The 22,928-nt window shown below is 40.7% G+C and overlaps 1 protein-coding gene and 1 long non-coding RNA gene across 3 annotated transcripts in view; one reads left to right on the forward strand and one right to left on the reverse strand.

Annotated features, from left to right (window-relative positions):
* Positions 1-422: 422 nt before the first annotated feature.
* Positions 423-22,928, reverse strand: part of RUNX1 (RUNX family transcription factor 1) — a 96,030-nt gene continuing 73,524 nt past the window's right edge. For both annotated transcript variants that reach the window (XM_077118910.1, XM_077118909.1), the window contains 2 exons: positions 10,881-11,042; positions 423-5,395 (listed from right to left, as the gene is read on the reverse strand). In XM_077118910.1, coding sequence (XP_076975025.1) covers positions 4,920-5,395; positions 10,881-11,042 — 638 coding nt within the window. In that variant the 3' untranslated portion in view covers positions 423-4,919. The remainder of the gene's footprint in view (positions 5,396-10,880; positions 11,043-22,928) is intronic.
* LOC143648642 (uncharacterized) lies at positions 5,508-12,994 on the forward strand. Its single transcript, XR_013158688.1, has 3 exons — positions 5,508-5,730; positions 10,786-10,986; positions 12,465-12,994. It is a non-coding gene; the product is annotated as an uncharacterized LOC143648642 (long non-coding RNA).

Here is a 22,928-nt window from a genome sequence, read left to right on the forward strand (position 1 = left end):
AACCTCCCAACCACTACCCAAGCCTGACTCCTGTAATTTACCGAAAATGAGGCTGTTGTGGATGAGTGGTGTGTCTCAGGCTAAGCACATACACCTTCAGCTTTGTGTTTGCAAATCCCAAGTCAATCTTTTTTTCCTTTTTTTTTTTTTTAAAGCAAGTTCTAAAACATGCTTCAGTGCTCCTTATACCCAAAGACGCAGCAGCAAGGCCCTGAGCCTCAGCTAGGCCATCATGCCTGTGGAAGCCAGGATGTACTCCGTAAAGAGGCAGTATGGGGAGGGGGAGAGGCCCACAGACTCCAGGAGGGGCCCATTTGCCAAAGTTGATTTCATGGTGTCTTCCAGTGGGCTTCACTGGCCTTCCCATCCCTTCGTACCAGAAAAAGACAAAAATAATTTGACCTGGTATATACATACTTGTCAAACTGTTTATTTGCCATTTGTGCTAGTTATAATATTGGATTTACAGAAGCAACTAAACTGAGGTACAAAGAAAGTAAGGCTCCAAAGTCTCTGGGCAGCAGGAGTCCAGCTGCTCTCCCCAGGCTGGGCATGCTGATTGCACCCAGCAGAGGGGAGACCCACCCACGTGCTCTAGCGCAGGGGAGTGCCTGCTCTCCTGCCATATCTAAAAACACCTAGGAGAGGAGTTCTAGGAGGAATCTCTCATTTCTTATCTGAATTTAAAACTTGTGAGTTTGACAGTTCCCCATCAGGAAATGTTCAACAGATTGGTACTAAGGAAACAGAAACCCATGTACGAATTTCCAGGATGCTTTGTGAACAGATCCAATCATTGCTACACAAAAGACACTGGGTAGGGCCTGTTCAAGTAGGACTGTATTTTCCATTGTGTTTTCAATAGATGTGATATATTGTCATTTCAATTTGAAGTTTATTCTTTTTCCATTGATTTTTATACATCCAGAATAACACAAATAATCCACGATTTTTTTTTGCACATTCATTTCCTGTAGAACAAAAAGTGAACAGTTTCTTTTTCTTAATTGGAACCATGCTATTAGCTGTTTACAAAAGTGAGTAAAAAGTAGCTCGTTTTTAAGTCTAAAATAAACAAAGTAGAAAGAAGCAATTTTCCACCATATTTAACAAACATAAGAAAAAGTACTTAGAAACACACGCCGAAAAAAATGGAAAAAAGTTGTTACAAGCATTAACAATATTTTATAATGAAGCTTAAAACCTATTTACATACATAAATACAGTTAATTCTGTTGATGCAACTCTTCTGGAAAGAAAAATAAAGCCAAATCATCAGCCTCATCAATACTGATCCGGCTGAAGGGAAGGTTAAAAAAAAACTTCAAACAAACAAAAAACCCAAAACAATTGTATACTGTAGGTAAACAATAAGGCATTTTGTTCAGATGTAAAAAGTATTTTCTGAGATTACTGTCAAAATATTTTTGCCTGTATAAAAGATCCAAACATAAGTCACCCCCCCAATCTACAAACAAACAAACAAACAAAAATTTAAACCACCACCAACCAAAATCACCAGGACGGAATGTCCCAAGGAAACAGGTATTTCAAGACAGAAATCTGCAATTCTAAACTGCAGGACGTTTGAATAAATCATCCATTTCCTTTCTAATGAGAATAGTTCTGTTTATCTGTACAGAAACCCTAGGCAGCAGAAAGGCTGTCTGTTTACTTGCTGATTGTAATTTGTCCGGGAAGGTTTCTGCTGCTGCACTTGGACAGCAAACAGATCCAAAATGGTTGGCAACGTCACTTCTGCTGGAAGAAACCCATGAGCAGGGGAAAGGCTGACTCACCACGTTCCTTTATGTGAAGGGAGAACTGGAGCTACTTGTGTTCTGGACCTTTGGTTTAGATGGATGGGTTAGGGGAGTGTGTTGTCTCCATATAGAAATTAGGAGAATGGAGGGCTTGGTGGGGGGTGGGGGGGTGGTGGTGGTGTCAGTGCAGAGACCAAGAGAGGGAGGAAAATACAAACATTTTTAGATGAGGAAAACAAGGTGAACTGAAAAATGTGCCCACATTGAGTTCATAAGGAAAAGCATGAATAAGCAGTAGTAATGGCCTATTCAATTTTTCTTCTGGACCAATGCTCCCAGACACATCCAGTTTCTACATTATTGACTTAAGGGTCTTGCTGATAAAACAGGATACCTTAATTTACCTGAAAGCAATGAAAGTAATTCCCCAGGAGGACAAAATGAGGTGTGTGACCCATCTCCTAAATTAAGGTTCATTTTTTTCTGGAAAAATTAAATAGTTTATATGCTGATAAGGGTCTATGGAGCTCTAATGGTCAAGACAGTGAGTCTACAACAAAGTGACAAGTCCTCCCCACGTGTGACTTTGGGAGGAAAGGTTCAATGTGAGAGATTATCTGAAACCCTTTGTAGGGTATCAGGTTGGTTTTTAGTTGGAATAGCTTCAGGTACCACAATTGGACTAGAAAATGTTACTTTTTTTTTTCCCTTCATCATTGTTTTCTAGCACTTTTCTCAGGTCAGATATTGCAAAATATGCTGAAAAAAATTTAAGTTCAATTTGAGGGAAATATGGCTAGTGGTCCTTTTTAAGACTAAACTTAAAAAAATTTCTGACATTTGAGGGAAATTTTGGTGTAAACGTGTAATGTAGAATGAAGCAGGAAAATGAATTGTGGAAGGAGAGTTATATTTAAAATGAAAATGAGTATTTTCTGAGTTTCTCCAAGATCTGCTTTAGCTTTCTTCTAAATAAGAATGACCTGATGGACAACACAAGCTGCTTTATCCTCTAAGTCTTTTACCAAAGTGCTACTGCATCTGTGTAAAACAAATAATCAATATATATATATATATATAACTCAAAAACAAGTTGTTTTAAATAAGTCCCACTGTTTTGCTGCCTGCAGCCAAAGATCTAATTTGAATTCTTAAATTTATAAAATAAAAATCAAACACTGTTCTGAAGTCCTGCTTTCAAATACTCTTCAGAGTTGACCTGAAATTATTTCAACTAATTTAAGAGATACATTAAATAACAACCAGATCATTTTGAGCACTCACATGTCAAAGTCAGCAGTATTTATGAGTTGTACAATAACTGCATTCTGACCAAAGCCTCCAATAAAAATAGAGCCATGAAATTTACAGTGACATCAGATACTTTTGAATTGTAGCTCTGGGCAGCAGTGACATGAATCCTTCCTGTTGTGCTAGTGCACAGGCCTAAGTGCACAAACCCCACATCTCAGCTTGGATGAAAGTAACACAAACACGGGTGATGACTGAGCAGCCTGGGGTGGGGGCATTGTGTAGGTGGGATGATGTTCTGCCAAGTGAATCCATCCAGATATGCAAGAGTGAAATTGGTCTGCCTGCCCTGTCTCTTGGCCTACCCTCTGAAAATTCAACTGAGGACTTCTGGCCCCCAAAGGTACCTGGTCTAGTCCTTTCCACTTTCTGCGTTGGGGAACAGCCTTAAGTTGTATTCTTCATCTTTGAGTGGGAAAGGGACAATTTCTTGGGACTAAAATAACCTGAACTCTGGGTTCAGAGGCTCTTTTTTTGCATCCGCAAACTAAGCAGGTAGGCAACCCCTCAATAAATTTGTTATTTCCTAAAAAACACATCTTATTTAGGATGTGCTCTGTTACCAAGCATGTCACAATTTATCAGGAAGCTGTGAGATGGTCAAACTGCTAGGCAGTAAATACATCCTCTCCAGAGGTGCACTGACCACAACAACTGGCACCTACCCTAATCCTCTGGGACCAGACCACTGTTCGAAGGGAAGCCAAATATGAGACCCTTTGCTGAGCTTGGCAGAGAATTTCCTAATTCTGATAGTTGGAGTGACCCTCAGTGTTTAAAAAGCCTATTAAAAACACTGCTGCATTAGCTACCAACCAGTTTGATTAACATGAAAGGAGTTTAATGTAAACAATATTTCTAGATAACCAAATGATCACATTACCCATCCTTTTTCTCCAGCCTTCTTCAATGTGATACATTTCATTTTGGCTACAACCAAATGCAAAAAATGTAGTACTTTTTTCTTCTTTTAATATAAGTACATTTAAATAATAAAAAAGTATCAACACATAAGAAAATGTTTAAACATCAATATACATAAATATCTAGGAATTCTTTGTGGGAATACAGTAGTTGAAAATGACCCAAAGCTGTAGCTGTTTCTCAGAAAAAAACAAAACAAAGAAAACAGCTACATAAAAGTCCCCAAGAAAAGTTAAATAAAAACATACAGGAGAGGGAATCATAGTTTTTCAATAGTCAAAACAAGAATGAAGCAAGCTCAAGTTTAGGTATGTATGTATGTACACACACACACACACACACACACACACACACACACACACACACACACACACACACACACCACCCAAATGCACATAAGCATTTTGCCACTTATAAGGTGCGGAAAAGAAAATTAAAATAGGAATTAAGATGCCAAACAGGATGAGTTGCATCCTCCCAAACCAAATCTCCACACTCTTTGGAATAAACAACTTGGTTAAAAAGTTAAGTCAAGGGTATAAAATCTTTCTTTTATTCACAGCATTGCTAAATCAGAAGCATCACAGTTTCCCTCTGGGAATCCTCCTGTTTGCCTTACAACGCGGGCCCAGGCGGTGGGTTGTGCCGGGTGTGAAAACTTTAAGACAGGCTGGGCCGCCAGCAATGTCGAGCCGCGAGGACTTCCTAAGCGCAGGAGCTCCGAGGCCTGGGGGCCATCACTGGAGCGTGGTCACCCCTAGGCCGCTGGCTGGGCTCTGCAGGAAGCGCCTCCCCAGACGCTGTCCAGCGGCCAATGCACCACTGGGGGAAGCGAGGCGGCCATTCCCAGAGGGCCGGCCGATCCCGCGGCGCCCGAGGCCCGCGGGCCTCCCTGTTGACTCCCGGCCGGCGCGCGATGCCTCAATATGGCCGCCACACGGCCTCCTCCAGCCGCGCGGCGGGCGCCATGTTGGTGGGGGAGTTGCTGTGGCTGCCCTCGGCCTCCACCACGTCGCTCTGGTTCGGGAGGCTGGGGTTGAGCAGCGCTGAGCCGGTGGAGGCGTTGGTGCAGGGGGGCAGGATGCGCGGGGGCGAACGCTCGCCACCCACCATGGAGAACTGGTAGGAGCCGGCCGAGGCGCCGTAGTAGAGGTGGTAGGAGGGCGAGCTGGCCTGGAAGGGACCCGCCTGCGCCTGCGACGAGCCTGGATAGGGCGGCGGCAGGTACGTGTGGTAGCGCGTGGCGGAGCTCATGGCCGACATGCCGATTCCGATGCCTGACGTGACGGGCGTGGGGGAGTAGGTAAAGGCGCCGGGGTAGTGCATGCGCGGGTCAGAGATGGAGGGCAGCGCGGAGAACTGACGCGGATCGCCGAAGGCTGTCAGGTCCGGGGCCGCTGCGAGGGGGAGGGTGGAGGAGGAAAATATCGCGTGAGTTTGGGAGGTCCGTCCCTCCCGCCCTCACTTTAGGGGCCTACCCAGAATGCTACTGCCCAGGAGGACGGGAAGTTGACGTCTGGTGACGTAGGCTATGGATGTAATAGAGTTGGGTAGGACAGAATAGGATGTAGATTTACAGTCGAGATAGAATAGAATATAGGTCCATACTGTAAGATAGAGATATGACATGCAATATAGATGATAAGATATGTAATATCTGTAATACAGATAGAACATACAATTGATATAGTCCAATGGTTGTCAAACTACAGAGCACCTGCCAACAATTTTGGTATGGCCTAATTTTGGTTATTTTTGGTAATTTTGGTATGAAGGCTAAGAAGGAGTTTTACTTTTTAAAATGGTTGAACATTTACAATCAAAACATGAATAATATTTTCTGACATAATGAAAATATATAACATTCAAATTTCAGGGTCCATAAGTTAAGTTTTATTGGAGCACAGCCTCACTTATTCTCTTTTGTATGGTCTGTGACTACTTTCTGGTTATCACTGAGAGACTGTATGACCAACAATGTGTAAAATAATTACTCTCTGGCCCTTTACAGAAGTTTGCCCTGATTTAATCAATATATTAATACAATTAATATAAATTTAATTTGTGGTATCAATATAGTTATAACGCTATGAGAATTATGAATATACTGATGCATTAATATGTTAATCTACATTAGTCATAATATAGTATGTTATGATACATAACATTTTCTATAGTATTTGATATTATTTAGTTGATTCATAGGAAATTGACATTTTTGTAGCCTATACCAGTTGAAAATTTGTAATTTCTATGATTCAAATCAATGCATGCCAAGGCAATGACTGTGGAAGCATATGAGTGATTTAATATTATTATTGCTCTCCTCTCTCCCCACTGACCTTTAGATCAGTTCCACACTTTTAGAAATGATGCATCCTCGATTTCACCTGATACTGTCTAACATGTACTTCCTTGGTTTGTTAGTACAAATGGATGTGGGACTTTGACTTATCTTCTCCATTTTCTGCACTTGTTGGTGTTTTACCAGGGATAGCACAGCTTTGTCTATTAACAGTCATTTTGTTAGAATGTGCATTTATAGTTTTACAAACTGGCATTGCTGTCCTGTGGTTTGATGCGTGCCTCTGCATTTTCCTTAACCGCTGGCTGCCCTTGGGAACTACTAGGGGTTTGGGTGCCAAGAAGTGTTCCCTGTGTTCTGTAGATCAGGGTTTCTCAACAGCAGCACAGATGGAGCCGGATCATTCTTTGTTGGGGGGGGGCTGTCGTGTGCGTTGTTGGATGTTGAGTGGCTTCCCTGGCCTCTACCCACTAGATGTGGATAGGGATACCCCCACCTCTACTCCTACCACAGTTGTGACAACCAGATGTATCCAGACATTGTCAAATGTCCCCAGGGTCAGGGTTGGGGTGGGGAGGAGGACAGAGTTACCCCCCACTGAGATACACAGCTGTGGCTGTAGGATGCAGTCCTGGTGTAGTTCCTGGTCCTCAGAATTACTATTAAATGACTGGGTCAGGGCTATAGTTTTTACATTAGTAAGTCTAAAAAGCAACAACAAAATAGAGCAGAAGCAAGAATTAAATGTTTTAACTTTTATAAGTTCTTAAATCAACACACTGAACAACTCCAAGCTTAGGGTGCCATGTGGCTTGTGTCCTTTAGTGTTCAGGCCGATCGAGAAACTTGACAGAGCCAAAAGCTTGTTCTAAAAGGAAAGCTACCAGGGTGGATTAATCTGCTTTTGGAAGGCAATGGCTGTTGATCAACTTCCTCATATTTCAAGCCTATTATTCTAGCAGGCAGCTCTCTCTCTCTCTCTCTCTCTCTCTCTCACTCTCTCTCTACTTAATGGTCTTTATTGCTCTAAAACATTAAAAAATGAAGTCCTCTGTAAATCTGGGGTGAATGTGAGGAGGGGATATCCTGCTCATCAGAGAGGTAATTAAAGTTTATAGAAACAACCAAAGTCTGCAGCAAATCTCCTCCACTAATGAGGAAACCAGGAGTCTGACTTTCAAGCAAACACTCCTGTTAATCTTTTCAAAGCGAGTCAGACATGTGGGCAGTGACGAAGTTGTAAACTGACGATGGTTCTAGAGCTGCTCTTCCTTGGCCACTCTTGAGCTAGTTCTGGAGCCAGGCCACACCTCATTCCACAGGATCTATCTCTGCCCACTTGCTGGAGCCATGTGTGAGCCAGCCTTGTGTCACTTGTTTTTGCTTACACGGAGAGCCGTGACAAGTTTGAGAGTTAACAGGAAGCTTTACTCCATTTTTCCAGTTAGATATATATAGTCTAGGGAGAAGCCGAGGCAGGAGGGAAAGCATTAGGCAAATACATTCACTTTGTTGTCAGCTGATGCAATACTCTGGACACAAATAAGTGACTCTGCCTGCTATTCCTGTGGCTTCATTTGCCCTGAGACAAAAAAGTGAATCCACTGGAAAAAGAACGAAAGGTCACCCTGTTCCACGGCGATGCCTGGACATGCTCTGCCAGTCTGTTCCAACTACTATGTGGTAATGTGGTGATGGCACCGAGTTACTGGAATCCTGAGTGAGCCCATGGTGTGTCATGGGCATAAATACTGGATTGAGGTTACTACTGTCTCAGCTGTCAGGGGAAAGTGGTTCTCTCATTGCGGGCAAAATATCTGAGTGATCTTAAATGTTGCCTGTGATTTTCCTTCTATCTATGGAATAGCAACTTCCTACTGCAAACGACCATGTATTTGGTCAAATGATCTTTGAAACGCATATGGTGATAATAAAACAACTCGGGCCCCCTAGAGAGATGCTCAGATTCAAATGATCTAGTCAAATCTTTGTTTTCATTTTTCGTCTCTGGTCTGACATCCCTTACCAAGACCTACCAGTTATGCATAACCCACCCATCTGGCCAGAGTTGTGTGGTTGTCCTGGCTGAACTCCTTATTCAACAGCAGCGTGGGTGGAGGTGGGGACCCCCTGAGATTCTCATGGAGCTCTTTTTTTTTTTTTTTTTTAACATGGACAGGCACCAGGAATCGAACCCAGGTCTTCTCATGGAGGTATTTTAAGAGTAGGAAATCTGGGGATTAACGGGTCCAGGTATTTTGTTTGGAAATGTTTCCCCACGGATGGGGCTAAATATTTGCCATGACAGCTCAAGTCTGCCTTCTGCAGCTTGACATGGATGAAAGCAGCCCCACTCCGGGGCCCCTCCCACTGCCCCAAAGGATTAAACAACCTGAGCAGATAATGGCTGCCTTAAAAGGATCTTTTTGCATGACTCAGAAAAATGCCTGCTGTCTGTCCATTGCCCAGGTTGGCAGCTAAACATTAATTTGAAAAAAAAAAAAAGAAAACCTCCAGATGACAACTCTTTTCAGACAAGGTGTGGAGTCTGTCTGAAAAGGATATGTAGAGAGAGACAGAGAAAGTGGAAGTACTGAGTGCAGAAGGCAGCCCAGGTGAGGCTGGGGGCGGGGAGAGAGACCTGAGCACAAAGCAGGCGGGCAGGATTAAAAGGTAAAGCAGACGCGGCAGTGTCAGGTTCTCAAAGCTGTAGGCAAGCAGCCACTTCTTTTCTTTCATGTAGTCCACCCCCCCACCCCTCAACCCCCACCCCTCACCCCCCTACACACAACCTGTAGGTTTATGTCAACACTTTTCAGGCCTGTGCTCCAGGCTGGATTTCCTGGAGGGAGTTCCGTCAGGTTGATGAGCAGTCTCCCATGCCCTTCCCTGCCACCACTGAAAGCTCACCTGGGACTCTATCTTATCCTCCAGCACAGTAGAGGAGAAAACAGTATATTCCTTTTTGGGTGCCGTGATGGGAAGTGGTTTTACCTATTTCCCACCCCTGTGGCCATAAAATGGCCTTACTTACTCCTTGCTAATTCCAGGCCCAGTTATTTACACACATAATGGTGACATGGGATTGGAGGTGGGCACATTACTCATTTCTTTTAAAAAAAAAAAAAGGCATTCTTAAAATCTGTGTACTGGTCAGCTGCAGCAGCTGCCCACTTGGGTCCTTAGACTCTAAGGGCTAAGCTGCCTCTCTGGGGTGGTGACCAAATCAAGAGATCTGCCTAATAAATTCCAAGGGACAGAGCCACAGCAAGGGAACTTCCAAGGAAAACAGTCACTATTAAAGATGTAGACCAGAGCCAGTGGGCAGGGCAGTGCCACTGAGGAGTCAGTGAAAGCTGACAAGTGCCTTTGTACTCAAACTCTGTTCCTGAGGGATAGGCTTCTAGAAACAACAAGCTGGACATAAGGCCCAATTCCCATGCTACTCCCTCAACAACTTAGCCCTGCAGCACTAACACCAGAAAATCTTGTGAAAACTGAGAGCCCAACGGGTTTTCTTGTTCCAGTATGGCATCTAGAATGCCCTTGCTCATTGTCTCTCAACTGGGGGGCAATTTTGTCCCTCAGGGGACTGTGGCAATGGCTGGGGACAGTTTGAGTCGTCACAATTAGGGGGTGCTACTGGCATCTTGGGGCTTATGAATGCTGCTAAACATCCTTCAAGGCACAGGGCAACCTCCAGGACCTTGTCTTAAGGTCTTCTTGTGAAGCTCTGAGAAGAAGCTAAAGCCTTTGGTTAAAATCTCAAGTAATCACAATTGTCTGGGCCACACAAGTCTTACACTACATCTAAAATGGCAGGCGGGACCCCTTTCCCCTTTGCCTGCCCCCAATCTAGTCTGATCCCAAGAGCTGCAAAACGAAAACCCAGCACCCTCTCCCCAACACTCATGGCGCTGACGTTCTCGCAAGGATTTTCAGTTTGGTCCAGCTCCAATTTCAAAAACCCCAAACAGTAAGTTTCTTCTTTTGCTTTCAACGAAGGAATTTTTCCCCGTGCCTCCTATTTCCCTGCCCATGAGCGAAGGTGAGTGCCGAGCCCAAAGGGCACTCACAGGTTAAATGACTAATATTTAATGAGCTCTTATTAACAGCAATTATGCTAACCACGCACAGGAGCTTTTCACTCTGTGCTTTTAACCAGGTATGAACAGCTCGTTTCTGATTAGTTGGAGATGTTTCATTTGGGGTCTGCTTCCCAGTCCACATGTACCCCAATGTGCTGTTGAGGTGATGTGCAAATTACCCACCATGAGGGTCTTTTATCTTATTAACCCTTCAAGCTATCACGATTTCCTGCCAAGTATGAGTAACCCCCAAACGCCTGAGGAATTGAATCCTCCAAGCCACAATCAGATTCTGTGTCTCTGAGTGTCAAGAAACCCAGAAAAAAACCAGTGCAAGGGCGTGGGCTCAGAGTACGGGATGGGCAGCTTTGTCCCTAACTTATCTTTTGTTCAGTTTAAAGGGTTCTGCCAACTCCTTCGTGCATCTCTTCTAATCTCCCAACCCTTCCAGTCTAGAGTGGCTGCAAAGAGCATTTTCAAACTGCTTACTTGAGAGTCGACTGGAAAGCTCTGCCGAGAGGGTGGTCATGCCGCTGGCCCGTCCAGGGGAGATGGGCGTCGCTGGGTGCACGGACGGAGACGCGATGGAGCCCAGGTACTGGTAGGACTGGTCGTAGGACCACGGTGGGGAGGGCTGGATCTGCCTGGTATCTGCAGAGAATCAGGGTTGTCAGGTATATCTATGTTGAGTGGGGTTAGGAGTGAACCAAATCAAGTCTCTTAATGAGAAACCAGTTATCTCTGTTTAAATGTGGCCTGATTACTTGTTTTTATCAAGCCTGCATATATTCCAGTATCTGCTCCTGTTGGGTGAGTTCCCCCACCCAAAGATACTGATATATAGTTTGTGATTGTTTCTTTGAGATTTTCGTGGGATTCCTATTCCTTCCCAAGGTTTTACTTAATCACCTTCATAGGGAAGAGAAGCGTTAATTACATTTTCAGGGTAGAAGTGTTCAAATGGTTTAACTGTAACACCTGATTTCAACGGACAGCTCAGACTATTGCACCTTCACCAATAATTACAGAGATCATCATCAAAAAACATTTTATAGACTTACGTGATGTTTTATACTCAGAAAGCAAAAAGGAATGGAGAGTTTTGGTATTTGGGATACCTTGGCAAAAAACAACAAACAAACAGGTATTCAGCTGGCTTTTAAATGTTTTCTGCTTAGGTGAATTTATCCGTAAGGATGACAAAAAAGAAATTCTGGCTAGGAAAATGGGCAGTGAGGTCAAATGACTAGTTCACAGCTGCAGCAAGAGAAAGCTGATTCTATCACAGACATCCTGCTCCTTTTCAGACTTCAAGTTTGTACCTTTGAAAGGGCAGATTTTGAGCAAGTATTTTACAGGGTGTCACTCTAAGAGGCCTGCAATGGAGAAGAGACAAAAGTCTGACCTCAAAGGTTTGAGCAAAATGGATATTGTAAATCTGATGCCAGCTGTCATAGGAGTCTTGGCTTTCACAAACATCACCTGGTTTACAGATGAAAAGGTGTGGAGGGGGGAGGCTAAGTTTTTAGACAGATTGTGTAAGAAAATTTAAATTGAACACTGTCCCACCATAGAGCAGCTTTACTTTTCTTAAGGCTAAATGTTAATTTTTCTCTTTGTGTCCCCACTTTCTTGGTGGACAAAAAAGCCAACCAACTACCGTAATTCCCAAGGGGTCTCCCTAATCAGGACTTTGTGATACAGGCAAACAGCAAAGTTCCTTAGGAAAACACTGGGTATAATTTTCATATGTGCCATGACATAAAGAAATGAGTTATTACTACTCGATATAAAATATTTCGGATCTTCTCCCTCTGGGGCTTTTTATTTCCAGCAGTTAAGTTTGCTTTTTCTGTTTATCCCTTTGAAGTTGCACAGACAAGAGTCCTCTCTTTTCTCCTGCCAGGTCCCAGCTCCCCCTGCCCTATACTGGTACATTTTCTTCTTTTATTTCCTTGAAAATAACTGAAATTTTAATTTTAGAAGACCTGGTAGTTTCTGGGCAAATACTTTAACTTGGAATCACTAGAATCTACTATTAACAAATGACTTTCATTTCACTCTGAATTCTAGGGCCTTTGAAGAGACAGCAAGGAATACGAGAGCTAGTTCATTTAAAACACGGAGGAAAAGAAATGTTCAATGAAATTTGAAGATCCCACCTAATCTTACAGCTGACAGTGTTTCCAGGAACTGAAAAGCAGATAGAAATCGACTGTACAATATTCCCATATTACCACAAGTATTTTGCTCCAAGCAAAACAAAAATCATGTACTCAGATATATTCTATAAGACATGCATAGGTCCTACATACACATATTTACTAAGTGAATATGTGGTACTCAAATATTTCAGTCATTAAACAAACAAACAACAGAGGTTTTATCACTGTCATAAAGCCCTCCGGGGTGTGAATTGTGGTACAGTAATTCATGCCTTGTTGTGTAGACAGCATAGCACCTCTAACCCCACGTCTAAAACCACACTAAGCATAAAGTATTATGCCATGATTCATGCCCTGTCATGTTTTACTGTAGTGAAAAAGTGGTGCTAGGCTTTTCTAAACTCATAATTAAACCATGCAAACGTCGTATAATGTTTCACAGCCTTTTGAAAATATGCTTTGGTAAAATGATCTTTATGATTAAAGTCCAGGTTCTGTGATTTTTTTTTTTAACACAGGGTTTTAGATTCAACATATTACTTCACATTCTTAATTTTCCAGAAGGTGTTGCTGGTGAGGACAGGGTGAGCACAAAAAGCCCAAAGGCCCTCGGGATCAGTTTTCATTCCTAGGATCAAGCTTAACTCCAGTGGGTTCGCTGCCACGGGTGGGCCAGAAGGTGGTGATGGAGAGCTGCTCGTGCCGGGTCTTGGGGTGTTTTCTTTTTCTATAGGTGTTATTACTAAAAAAACAAAAACTAGAACTAAAACAAAAATCTCAGGACTGATGATATGGCTTATGCTGGGATTAGCATTGACCTGCCATTCTTGCTGTGCTGGGGCTGCGGGGGGCACAGATAAATGAAGGCAAGTATAGAAGTGTCAGGGTTGTGGGCCACTCTGAGCATGGGATTGAGAGGCAGAAGTAGACTCTGGGCCTGCCTGCATCCTGGGCAACTGGGTGACTCTGGATTGCTCGCTCAGGCATCCTGCTCTTCATCTCCAAAAGGAGGTGCTGTCTGATGGTGATGGTCAGGATTGTGTTAGAATAGGTCCTACCCCCTCTGCTTACGCTGTATGCCAAGCTCAGGCAGAGAAGAGTCAGGTGGAGGTGTGTGGTGAAGAATGGTGTTTGTAATAATAAGTATGTATAGCTTAGCAAGGGGAATGGGAGGGATAAAAGGGAAATTCCCCAGAAAAGAAGCCACAGGCTCCAAGGAAGAGAACCACTGTCAGTCATTCTCCAGAGAGTAGGGCTACTTGTTGTTCTGGAAGGAACTGCCTCTGATAAGTCAATCCATCAAAAAAAGGACAAAAGTATATTGAGCGCTTACAACATGCCAGGCATGAGCTGATGGAGCTGGTAACAAGAGTAGTGAATAAGCTTAATAGGGTTCCTGACCTAGTAGAGCTTTAATCTGATGTCAGCAGAGATCAGGGGGCTGTATGATGCTTGGAAAGGCTTCCTGTTGTATTAATCATCATGCTGAGAGTTGCTTCATTCATTCCTTTAATCATTCATTTATTCATTTATAGGCCTGTGAAGTTTTTCAGTTGCTCGTTTGTTCCTATTTCCAACCAACAGGCATTTTTGCTTTACTAGGGCCATTGTATTGGTGGTTAGAGTTCCCACCCTCAGGGATGACAGCTAGTGGGGGACATAAGGACTGTATTCAGGTTAAGCACTGAATTAGCTGCTTGATTTGGGCTTGCAAATAGCTGTTCCCATGTCAGAGTCAAGAATCCTAGTGTTATTACAATTAATGTATGTTGAGGAGGGGTGAAGGGAAAGCGCCTGCTTTACGTCATCACATTTCAGTTTGAATCCTGCCTTCATCATAAACTAGCTGTATGATCTTGGGCAAATCACTTATTTTCTCTGATTCATAGTCTTCCAACTTCAAAGCATAATAGTGAGGAATAAGTGAGATAAGCTATATGTAAAATGATCCCAGTTTCTGGCACAGAGTAAATGCTTAATAAGTCTGAATAATTTTTATAATTATGTTACTAAAAAGGAAAAAGAATCCATGCCTAGGAACTTATCTAGTATTTATTGGTAAGTTTGTGCACACCTGCTCCAGGATGAGAGAGGCTCAGGTAATACTGTTCTCTTCGTTGCTAAAGGGCTTGGCAGCCAGACTCTTCAGCACAGTGGAGGAGCTAGGCTTAGGAGATGAAATGGTAAAGGGCAAGAAAACTGCAGATTTAGGGTGAGGGTGGAAAGAGCAAGGAGTTGATATTAGAGAGAAGCTTTCTCAATATATTTATGTTCCAAGAAAAAAAAATGGATTAGAAAATTTAAATTTGAGCCTTTGTGATTTTACTAGGGTACACATATGTTTTGATGCAGCCACTTCGATGAGGCTATTTTGCCATGGGTTATTTTTGATCATCAATGATAGGTGAAACAGACCCTCATTCCCATGTTCTGGAGCCTCACTCCATTCCATTTAAAATGAAAATCAAAGAAGAATTGGAAGGTAGGGGTTAGGTGGGTCTGATGTTAGTGGTGATTTAGTGCTGGCATATATTATTAGATGAGGAATTGGAGTACTTTTGTCCTTTGTTGCAGCAATATCAAGTTGTCTCTTGAGTTAAACATGGCTTTGTCAAATAATTTGGGTCAAAATGTCCTGCTACTTCTGGTTTCAAGTTCAACATGTAAGTTCATCACTCCCTTCATTGCCACAAGAAAAAACAAACTGAAACTACACTGCTTTTCTTGGACCCATCAGAAAATTGAAATTGTAAGCCAAACCACTATCCTGAAATCTGTAGATGCAAGTGAGTACAGAGAATTACAGCCAAAGTCAGCCTACAAGGAGCAGAAGCTCCTGGAGCCATAAACTTGCAGGGTCACTTAAATGGTAATTTTGACAAATTGCCGGAGGCTTGAGTATAGACTAGTGTAAGTGTGAGAAACTCCTGGGGGGCTACAGTCTCGGGGGGAGGAGAACTATAATTTCATGGGGTTTTCATCCAGGAATCCCACCAGGTTCTTATGGGATCAATAAAATGGATTATAGCTGAAAGAGCTGCACTGCATAGACTCTAAGTAGAAGTTCTTAGGGAAGCCCAAAAACAACAGGGGAGACAAAAACAAGGACACCAGAGGAATTTGATACCTCTGGCACCTACAACTCCAGAAAACATTAAACACAGTCCAGCTTCTAGCTAAATTAACAAAACGTACACTTTTATGTGGCTTTCAACAAAAATTACAAGACATGCCAAAAGGCAAGAAGAAAACACAGTCTGAAGAGACAAAGCAAGCATCAGAAATAGACTCAGATATGATATAGATTTTAGAGTTATCAGATGGAATTTAAAATAATTACAATTAATATGTTAAGAGTTCTAATGGAATAAATAGACAACTTGTAAGAACAGATGGGCAATATAAGCAGAGACAGGGAATCTCTAAGAAATATTTTTAAAATGCTAGAAATGATAAACACTCTGATAGAAATGAAGAATATCTTAGCTTGGCTTATCAGTAGACTGGACATGGCCAAGGAAAGAATCAGTGAGCTTAATGATACATCTACAGAAACTTCCCAAACTCAAAGACAGAGTGAAAAAAGAATGACTAAAACAGAACATCCTGTAGGACAATTTCAAAAGGTGTACCATATGTGTAATTCGAACACCAGAAGGAGAAGAAAGAGAGGACAGAGCAGAAGACATATCTGAAATATTAATGGCCTAAAATGTTCTAAAATTAGATACCAAACCACAGATTGAGGAAGTTCAAAGAATACTGAGAAGGATAAACATAAAAAAATCTACAAAAAAATTTACACCTAGATATATCATATTCAAACTGTAGAAAACAAAAAAAACAAAGAGAAAATATGAAGGAATTGTGTATGGTGGTGGCGTGGGGTGGGGGGGCACTTGCCTACAGAGAAATGAAGATAAGAATTACAGTACACTCCTCTACAGAAACCATGAAAGCAAGAACAAAATGGAGTGAAATGTTTAAAATGTTGAAAGAAAAAAGCCACCCACCTAGGATTCTATATCCAGCAAAATTATCCTTCAAAAGGATGAGAGAAATAAAGACATTCTCTGAAAAACAAAAACTGAGGGAATATGTCAGCAGTAGACCTGGCCTACAGGAGATGTCCTTCTGGGAGAAGCAAAAGGATATGTCAGAAACTCAGATCTATGTAAGGAGAGGACATAAAAATGAAGGTAAAATAATGTATTGTTTTTCTTATTTTTAATTGATATGAAAGATAACTGTTTAAAGTAATAATCTTAATAGTGTGTGTTGGTGATTATATCATATGGATAAGTGAAATGAATGACATTAATGCCAGAGAGAGGAAGGAGGAAAGTGGCATAGAGTTATTTGAAGGTGTACCAATTAGTTAGAAATGATTATTGCAAACTCTAGGACACTGATCACAGCATTAAAAAAGAAGCATAATTGCTATTCTCAGAGAAGAGATAAAATGAAATCATATAACGTGTTCAACTAAAACCAGAGAAGGCAGAAAAAAGAGGGGGAAGAAGAACAAATGCAACAAATATAAAAGTTATACAATGTTAGATATTAACCTAAATATATTAATAATCACTTTAAATGTGGATGGTCTAAATACACTAATTTAAAGACAGAGATTATCAGAGTGGATCAAAAAATAAAACCCAATGTTATGTTGTCTGTCTATAAGGAACAAACTTTAAACATAAAGACCCAGACAAGTTAACAGTAAAGAGATGGAGAAAAATATACCATGCTTACATTAATCCAAAGTAAAAGGAGTAGTTCTATTAATTTCAGACAAAGCAGATTTCTAAACAAGGGAAATTATCAGGAATAGAGGGTGACATGAAATAATGCTAAAGGATACAATTCTCAAAGAAGACACAATCCTGAACATGTGTGCATATAATAACAGTGTATCAAAATACCTGAGGCAAAACCTGATAAGACTGCAAAGAGAAATAAATAACTCCACTATTACAGTTGGAGATTTAAACACCTGTCTCTCAGTAATTGATAAATCGAGCAGGCAGAAAATTAGTAAGTTTACAGTTAACTTCAACAGCACCACTGATGAACTAATCTAATTGATATTTATAAAGACACCCTACCCACCACCAGCAGAGTACACACTCTTCTTGAGCACTCATGGAACATTCAAGACAGATCACATTCTGGGCCATAAAACATGTCTTTACAAATGTAAAATAATAGAAACTGAAAAAATTATTTCTCAGATCTTACGGATTTTAAGTAAAAATCAGTAACAGAAAGATAATTGAAAAATCCCCAAATATTTGGATAATGGCACAAGTGACACATGGATGAAACAAATATTCTCAGGAGCAATTAAAATATTTCAAACTAAATAAAAATACAACTTATCAAAATTTATGGGATGGAGTGAAAGCAGTGCTTAGAATAAAGTTTATAGCATTGATTGTATTATTAGAGAGACAAAGATCTAAAATCAATAATCTAAGCTTCCTTCCTTAGGAAATTAGGGAAAAATGACCATTTTAAGCCCAAAGGAAGTAGAAGAAATGTAATAATAAAAATTGAAGAAAATATCCATGAAATAGAAAAAAAGGAAAGTGATAGAGAAAATCAACAAAGTCAAAGGCTGGTTCTCTGAAAAGATCAAACACGTGTTTTGTTCTCATGTTCCCTTCATGCCACTGCAGAAGATAGGCAGAGACACCTCCAATCACTGCCGTGATTATCCTGGTCTTGCTTTGATCACCTCTCTACTCCTTTTGAACACCTACTTTCAAAACCTAGGTTTCCAGCCATCCCATGCTGACATCTTCCCTCCACAGGAGGGGGTAAGGCTGGTTGGGCTTGGTTGCTTGGATGTTATAGTTGAAAAGCCCTTTCCTTGGCTATTTGGCTGATATCTTTAAAAGACCAAGTTTCTCAGTCTCTTCAAGAACGTTTTAACAATAAAGAGCTTGGGCAAGATTGTGGGAAGATGGTGAAATAGGAAGCTCTAGAAATCAGTCCCTCTACCAGAACAACTATTAAACAGGCAGGAACTATCTGGATCAACAATTTCGAAACTCTGGAGCCCAGGAGCAAACTGTACAGCATCCAGGTATGAGCAGGAGGAAGAAGTTGGTAAATTACAGCAAATACCAGGAAATTGCTCTCTCAGTATGGAGGTTACTGTTGCCCATCCCCCGCTTATAAGCAGGCAGCAGTAGGGTCTGGCCCCTGGAGTAGCTTGTTGGTGTCAGAAGGGAACATAAAAATCCATTTTCCCATGAACCAGGGCTTGAATGGGGGCTGATTGCTGATCAAAACTTTTAATTAGATACTTTGGATCACTGGGTCCCTGGCTCTGAGGGCAGCTAGTGTCCCAACCCTCCCCAAACAAAGGTGTCTGGCGCAGACTTAAAGACAATATGCATCCTCAGAGGTGCAGAGGACGGATGAAGGGCTGCCTTTGCTGTGCAGGTCAAGAAAGTGCAGCTTAGGGGAGCTGTGGAAGACACTCACAGTGCCTTTCTCTTTCTTCTCTTGTGTCCTCTCCAGGCATTTTGGTGCCTGCTGGTGCTCCCTTTGTGGGTGCCTGGCCTTGTTCCAGCTGAGAAGGACTGACTTGGGGAACTCTTGTCTGGCATACTCCTCTTCTCCCCCAAATATCCCCTCTAGGGAAAAGCAGCCTGAGACAACAAAAGCAGTGTAAGAAATAATTGAGGCAGACAGCCTGGGGGCAAAGGCTTACTTTAAGTCGGCAGTGGAACACACCGGAGAGGGAGAAGGTCTGTCCCCTTGGAAGAAGAGGGGGCATTCAAACTCTTATAAGAAGAGCAACTTAAGGGCAGTAGTAAGCACAAGCCCGGGACAAGACAGAGACCCAGAAAAGAAAGGGAAGATAGTGTACTTTGCATTTGTCTTGTGCAGAATTTCCTGGTAAGTGGGCAGATATTCAAGAAAAGCTCTGTCATATCACCAGCTGGCTATAAACTCAAAAGCAGATATCTCAGGGAATAAGTCCCAGAGCAAGATTACCAGACAGATAATTAATGGGAAGTGATGGTCCATGCAAGGGAAGAGGATAAAAATCCAGGAAACACCAGTGAGGAAGACCAGACTGTGAACATACTGGACAAGGACCTAAAAAAATTTATCTTCAATATGCTCAAGGAGATGAAGAAAAATACAGAGAAAGAACTAATGGATAGCAAGAAAACAATAAATGAATAATATGAGAATCTCAATAAAGTGATAGAAATTTTTTAAAAAAAGAACCAAACAGAACTACTGGAGTTGACACCATTGAAATGAAAATTTTCCAGGATGCTTTCAATAGCAGGTTAGAGCTGGCAGAAGAAACAATCAGTGAACTCAAAGACAAGATGGGACAATAGAAGTTAGTTTGGCTGAGGAGCAGAAAGAAAACAGAATTAAAAAAAAAATAGCCTAAGAGACCTATGGGACACCATCAAGTCTACCAATACATGCATTTTGAGAGTCCCAGAAAGAGGGAAAGACACAGAAGGAAGAGTGAAGAAATAATGACAGAAACTTCACAAACTTAGCAAAAGATATGAATATGCAAATTCAAGAAACCCAGAGAACACCAAACAGGATAAACCTGAAGAAAAATACACCTTGTCATGTACTTATCAAACTGTCAAATACCAAGGTCGAGGAGAAAGTTCTGAAAGCTGCAAGAGAGAAGCAGGACATTATGTACAAGGGAGTCCCAATTAGATTAAGTTCTGATTTCTCATCAGATACCATGGAGGCAAGAAGACATTGGGTTGAAATAAAGTGCTGAAAGAAAATAACTGTCAACCAAGAATTTTATGTCAGGTGAGACTTTGTTTCAAATATAACTAAGAAATCAAGACATTCCTAGATAAACAAAAGCTGAGGGGGTTCATCACCACTAGATCTACTCTATAAGCAATGCTAAATGCTGTTCTTCTAGACTGAAAGGAAAGAACACTAAACAATGATTCAAGCAACATAAAGAAATAAAAATCTCTGGTAAAAGTCACCATCTGGCTAATTATAAATGCCAATAGCGTTGTACTATATTTTGTGGTATGCAGCTCCACTTCTTACTTTTTACAGTGCCCAAATTAAAGTAACAATAAAAGCATAAAAAGTAACAATAAATCTATGGCTTGGGACATATAATGTATAAAGATATAATTTATAAGAAGTACAAAATAAAAAGTAGGGGATGGAGGGCTATGCTTAACTTCATAGCATACACATAGCATATGCTATGTGTATGCTATGAAGTTAAGATAGTATCAATCAAATATGATTGTTATATTTAGGATGTAAGTCTTACTCTTGTGGTAACCACAAGGAAAAATGTGAAAAAGATATCCACATAGAAATGAGAAGGTACTTAATATGATGCAATGCAAAATATCAAATAAATATGAAAGGAGGTAGGCATTAACAAAAGAACTGAGGGATAAAAAATTATAAGACTTACAAAAGACTAAATAGAAAAATGGCAAAAGAAAGTCCTGCATTATCATTAGTGACTTTAAATGTAAATGGATTAAACTCACCAGTCAAAAGGCAGAGATTAGAAGAATATATATAAACAAAACATGACCCAACTATGGGCTCTCTATAATATATCTTGAATTCAAAGACATAAGTAGGTTGAATGTGAAAGGATGGAAAATATATACCATGCAAGTAGTAACCAAAAGAGAACTTGGGCAGCTGCACTAATAACAGATAAAATAGACTTTAAGTCAAAAACAGTTATGAGGGACAAAGACAGTCATTGTATACAGATAAAGGGGTCAATTCAACAAGATATAACAATTATAAATATATATGCATCTAATAGCAGAGTCCCAAAATATATGAAGCAAATTCTGCCAGATTTGAAGGGAGAAATAGACTGTTCCACACTAACAGTAAGAGAATTTAATCTCAATAATGAATAAAATATCTAGACAGAAGATCAGTAAGAAAATACAAGACGTGAATGATAGTCTAGACCAACAAGAACTAACAGACATATGTAAAACACTTACCCCAAGAACAACAAACTGCACGTTCTTCTTGGATACAAATGATTATTCTCCAGGATAGACCATAAATTGGGTCACAAAACAAGTCCCAATAAATTAAAAAATACTGACATCATACAGTGTATCTTCCCTGAACATAACGGTATGAAGCTAGACACCAATGACAGAGGGAGAAGTGGAAAATTCACAAATATGTGGAAATTAAGCAACACACTGTTAAACAACCAACAGGTTAAAAAGGAAATTAGGACATATCTTGAGGAAAATGAAAATACAACATGCCAAAACTACCAAAAGTAGTGCTGAGAGGGAAATTTATCATTCTAAATTCTTACATTAAAAAAGAAGAAAGATTTCAAATCAGAGACCTGACCTCAAAATTTGGAAGAATGAGAAAAAGAGCAAAGTAAACCTGAAGTGAGAAGGAGGGAAATAACAAAGATTAAAGCAGAAATAAATAAAATAGAGAGCAAGAAAACAATAGCACCAACAAAATCCAAAGTTGATTCTTTGAAAAGATCGATAAAACTGACAGATATTTAGCTAGACTGACAAAAAAGAAAAAGAACACAAATGACTAAAATCAGAAATGAGAGGGGGGCATTACTACCAACCCCACTGAAATAAAAAGGACTACAGGTGATACTATGAACGACTGTATACCAACAAATTAGATAGGTGAGCTAAAATGGACAAATTCCTAGAAAGACACAGACCAACTACACTGACTCAAGAAGAAATAGATTGCAACAAACCAGTAACTTGTAAAAAGATTGAGTCAGTAATCAAAAACCTCCCAACAAAGAAAATCCAGGACCAGATGGCTTTACAGGGGAATTTTACCAGACATTCTAAGAAGAATTAACGTTTATCTTGCTCAAAGGCTGCCAAAAATTGAGGAGGAGGGAATACTCCCTAATTCATTCTTAAAGGCCAATGTCACCCTCATACCAAAGCCAGATAAAGATCACTACAAGAAAACGACAGATAATATAGCTTAGGAATATAGATGGAAAAATCCTCAGCAAAATCCTAACAAACCAAATCCAGAAGCACACTAAAAGAATTTGTACACCATGATCAAGTGGGATTTATTCCAGGTATGCAAGGTGTTAGCGTTATTAAATAAACTAATGTGATACACCACATTAATAAATGAAGGAAAAGAGAAACATATGATCAACTCAATTGATGCAAAAAAGGCATCTGAGAAAATCCAGTGCCTCTTCTTGATCAAAACATTTAGAAAACTAGAAATTAAAGGAAACTTTCTCAACATGATAAATGGCACATATGAAAAATGCACAGCTAACATCATACTTAATGGTGAAAGACTGAAAACTTTCCCCCCAAGATGA

Source organism: Tamandua tetradactyla, chromosome 10, assembly GCF_023851605.1.
Source record: "Tamandua tetradactyla isolate mTamTet1 chromosome 10, mTamTet1.pri, whole genome shotgun sequence".
NCBI lineage: Eukaryota > Metazoa > Chordata > Mammalia > Pilosa > Myrmecophagidae > Tamandua > Tamandua tetradactyla.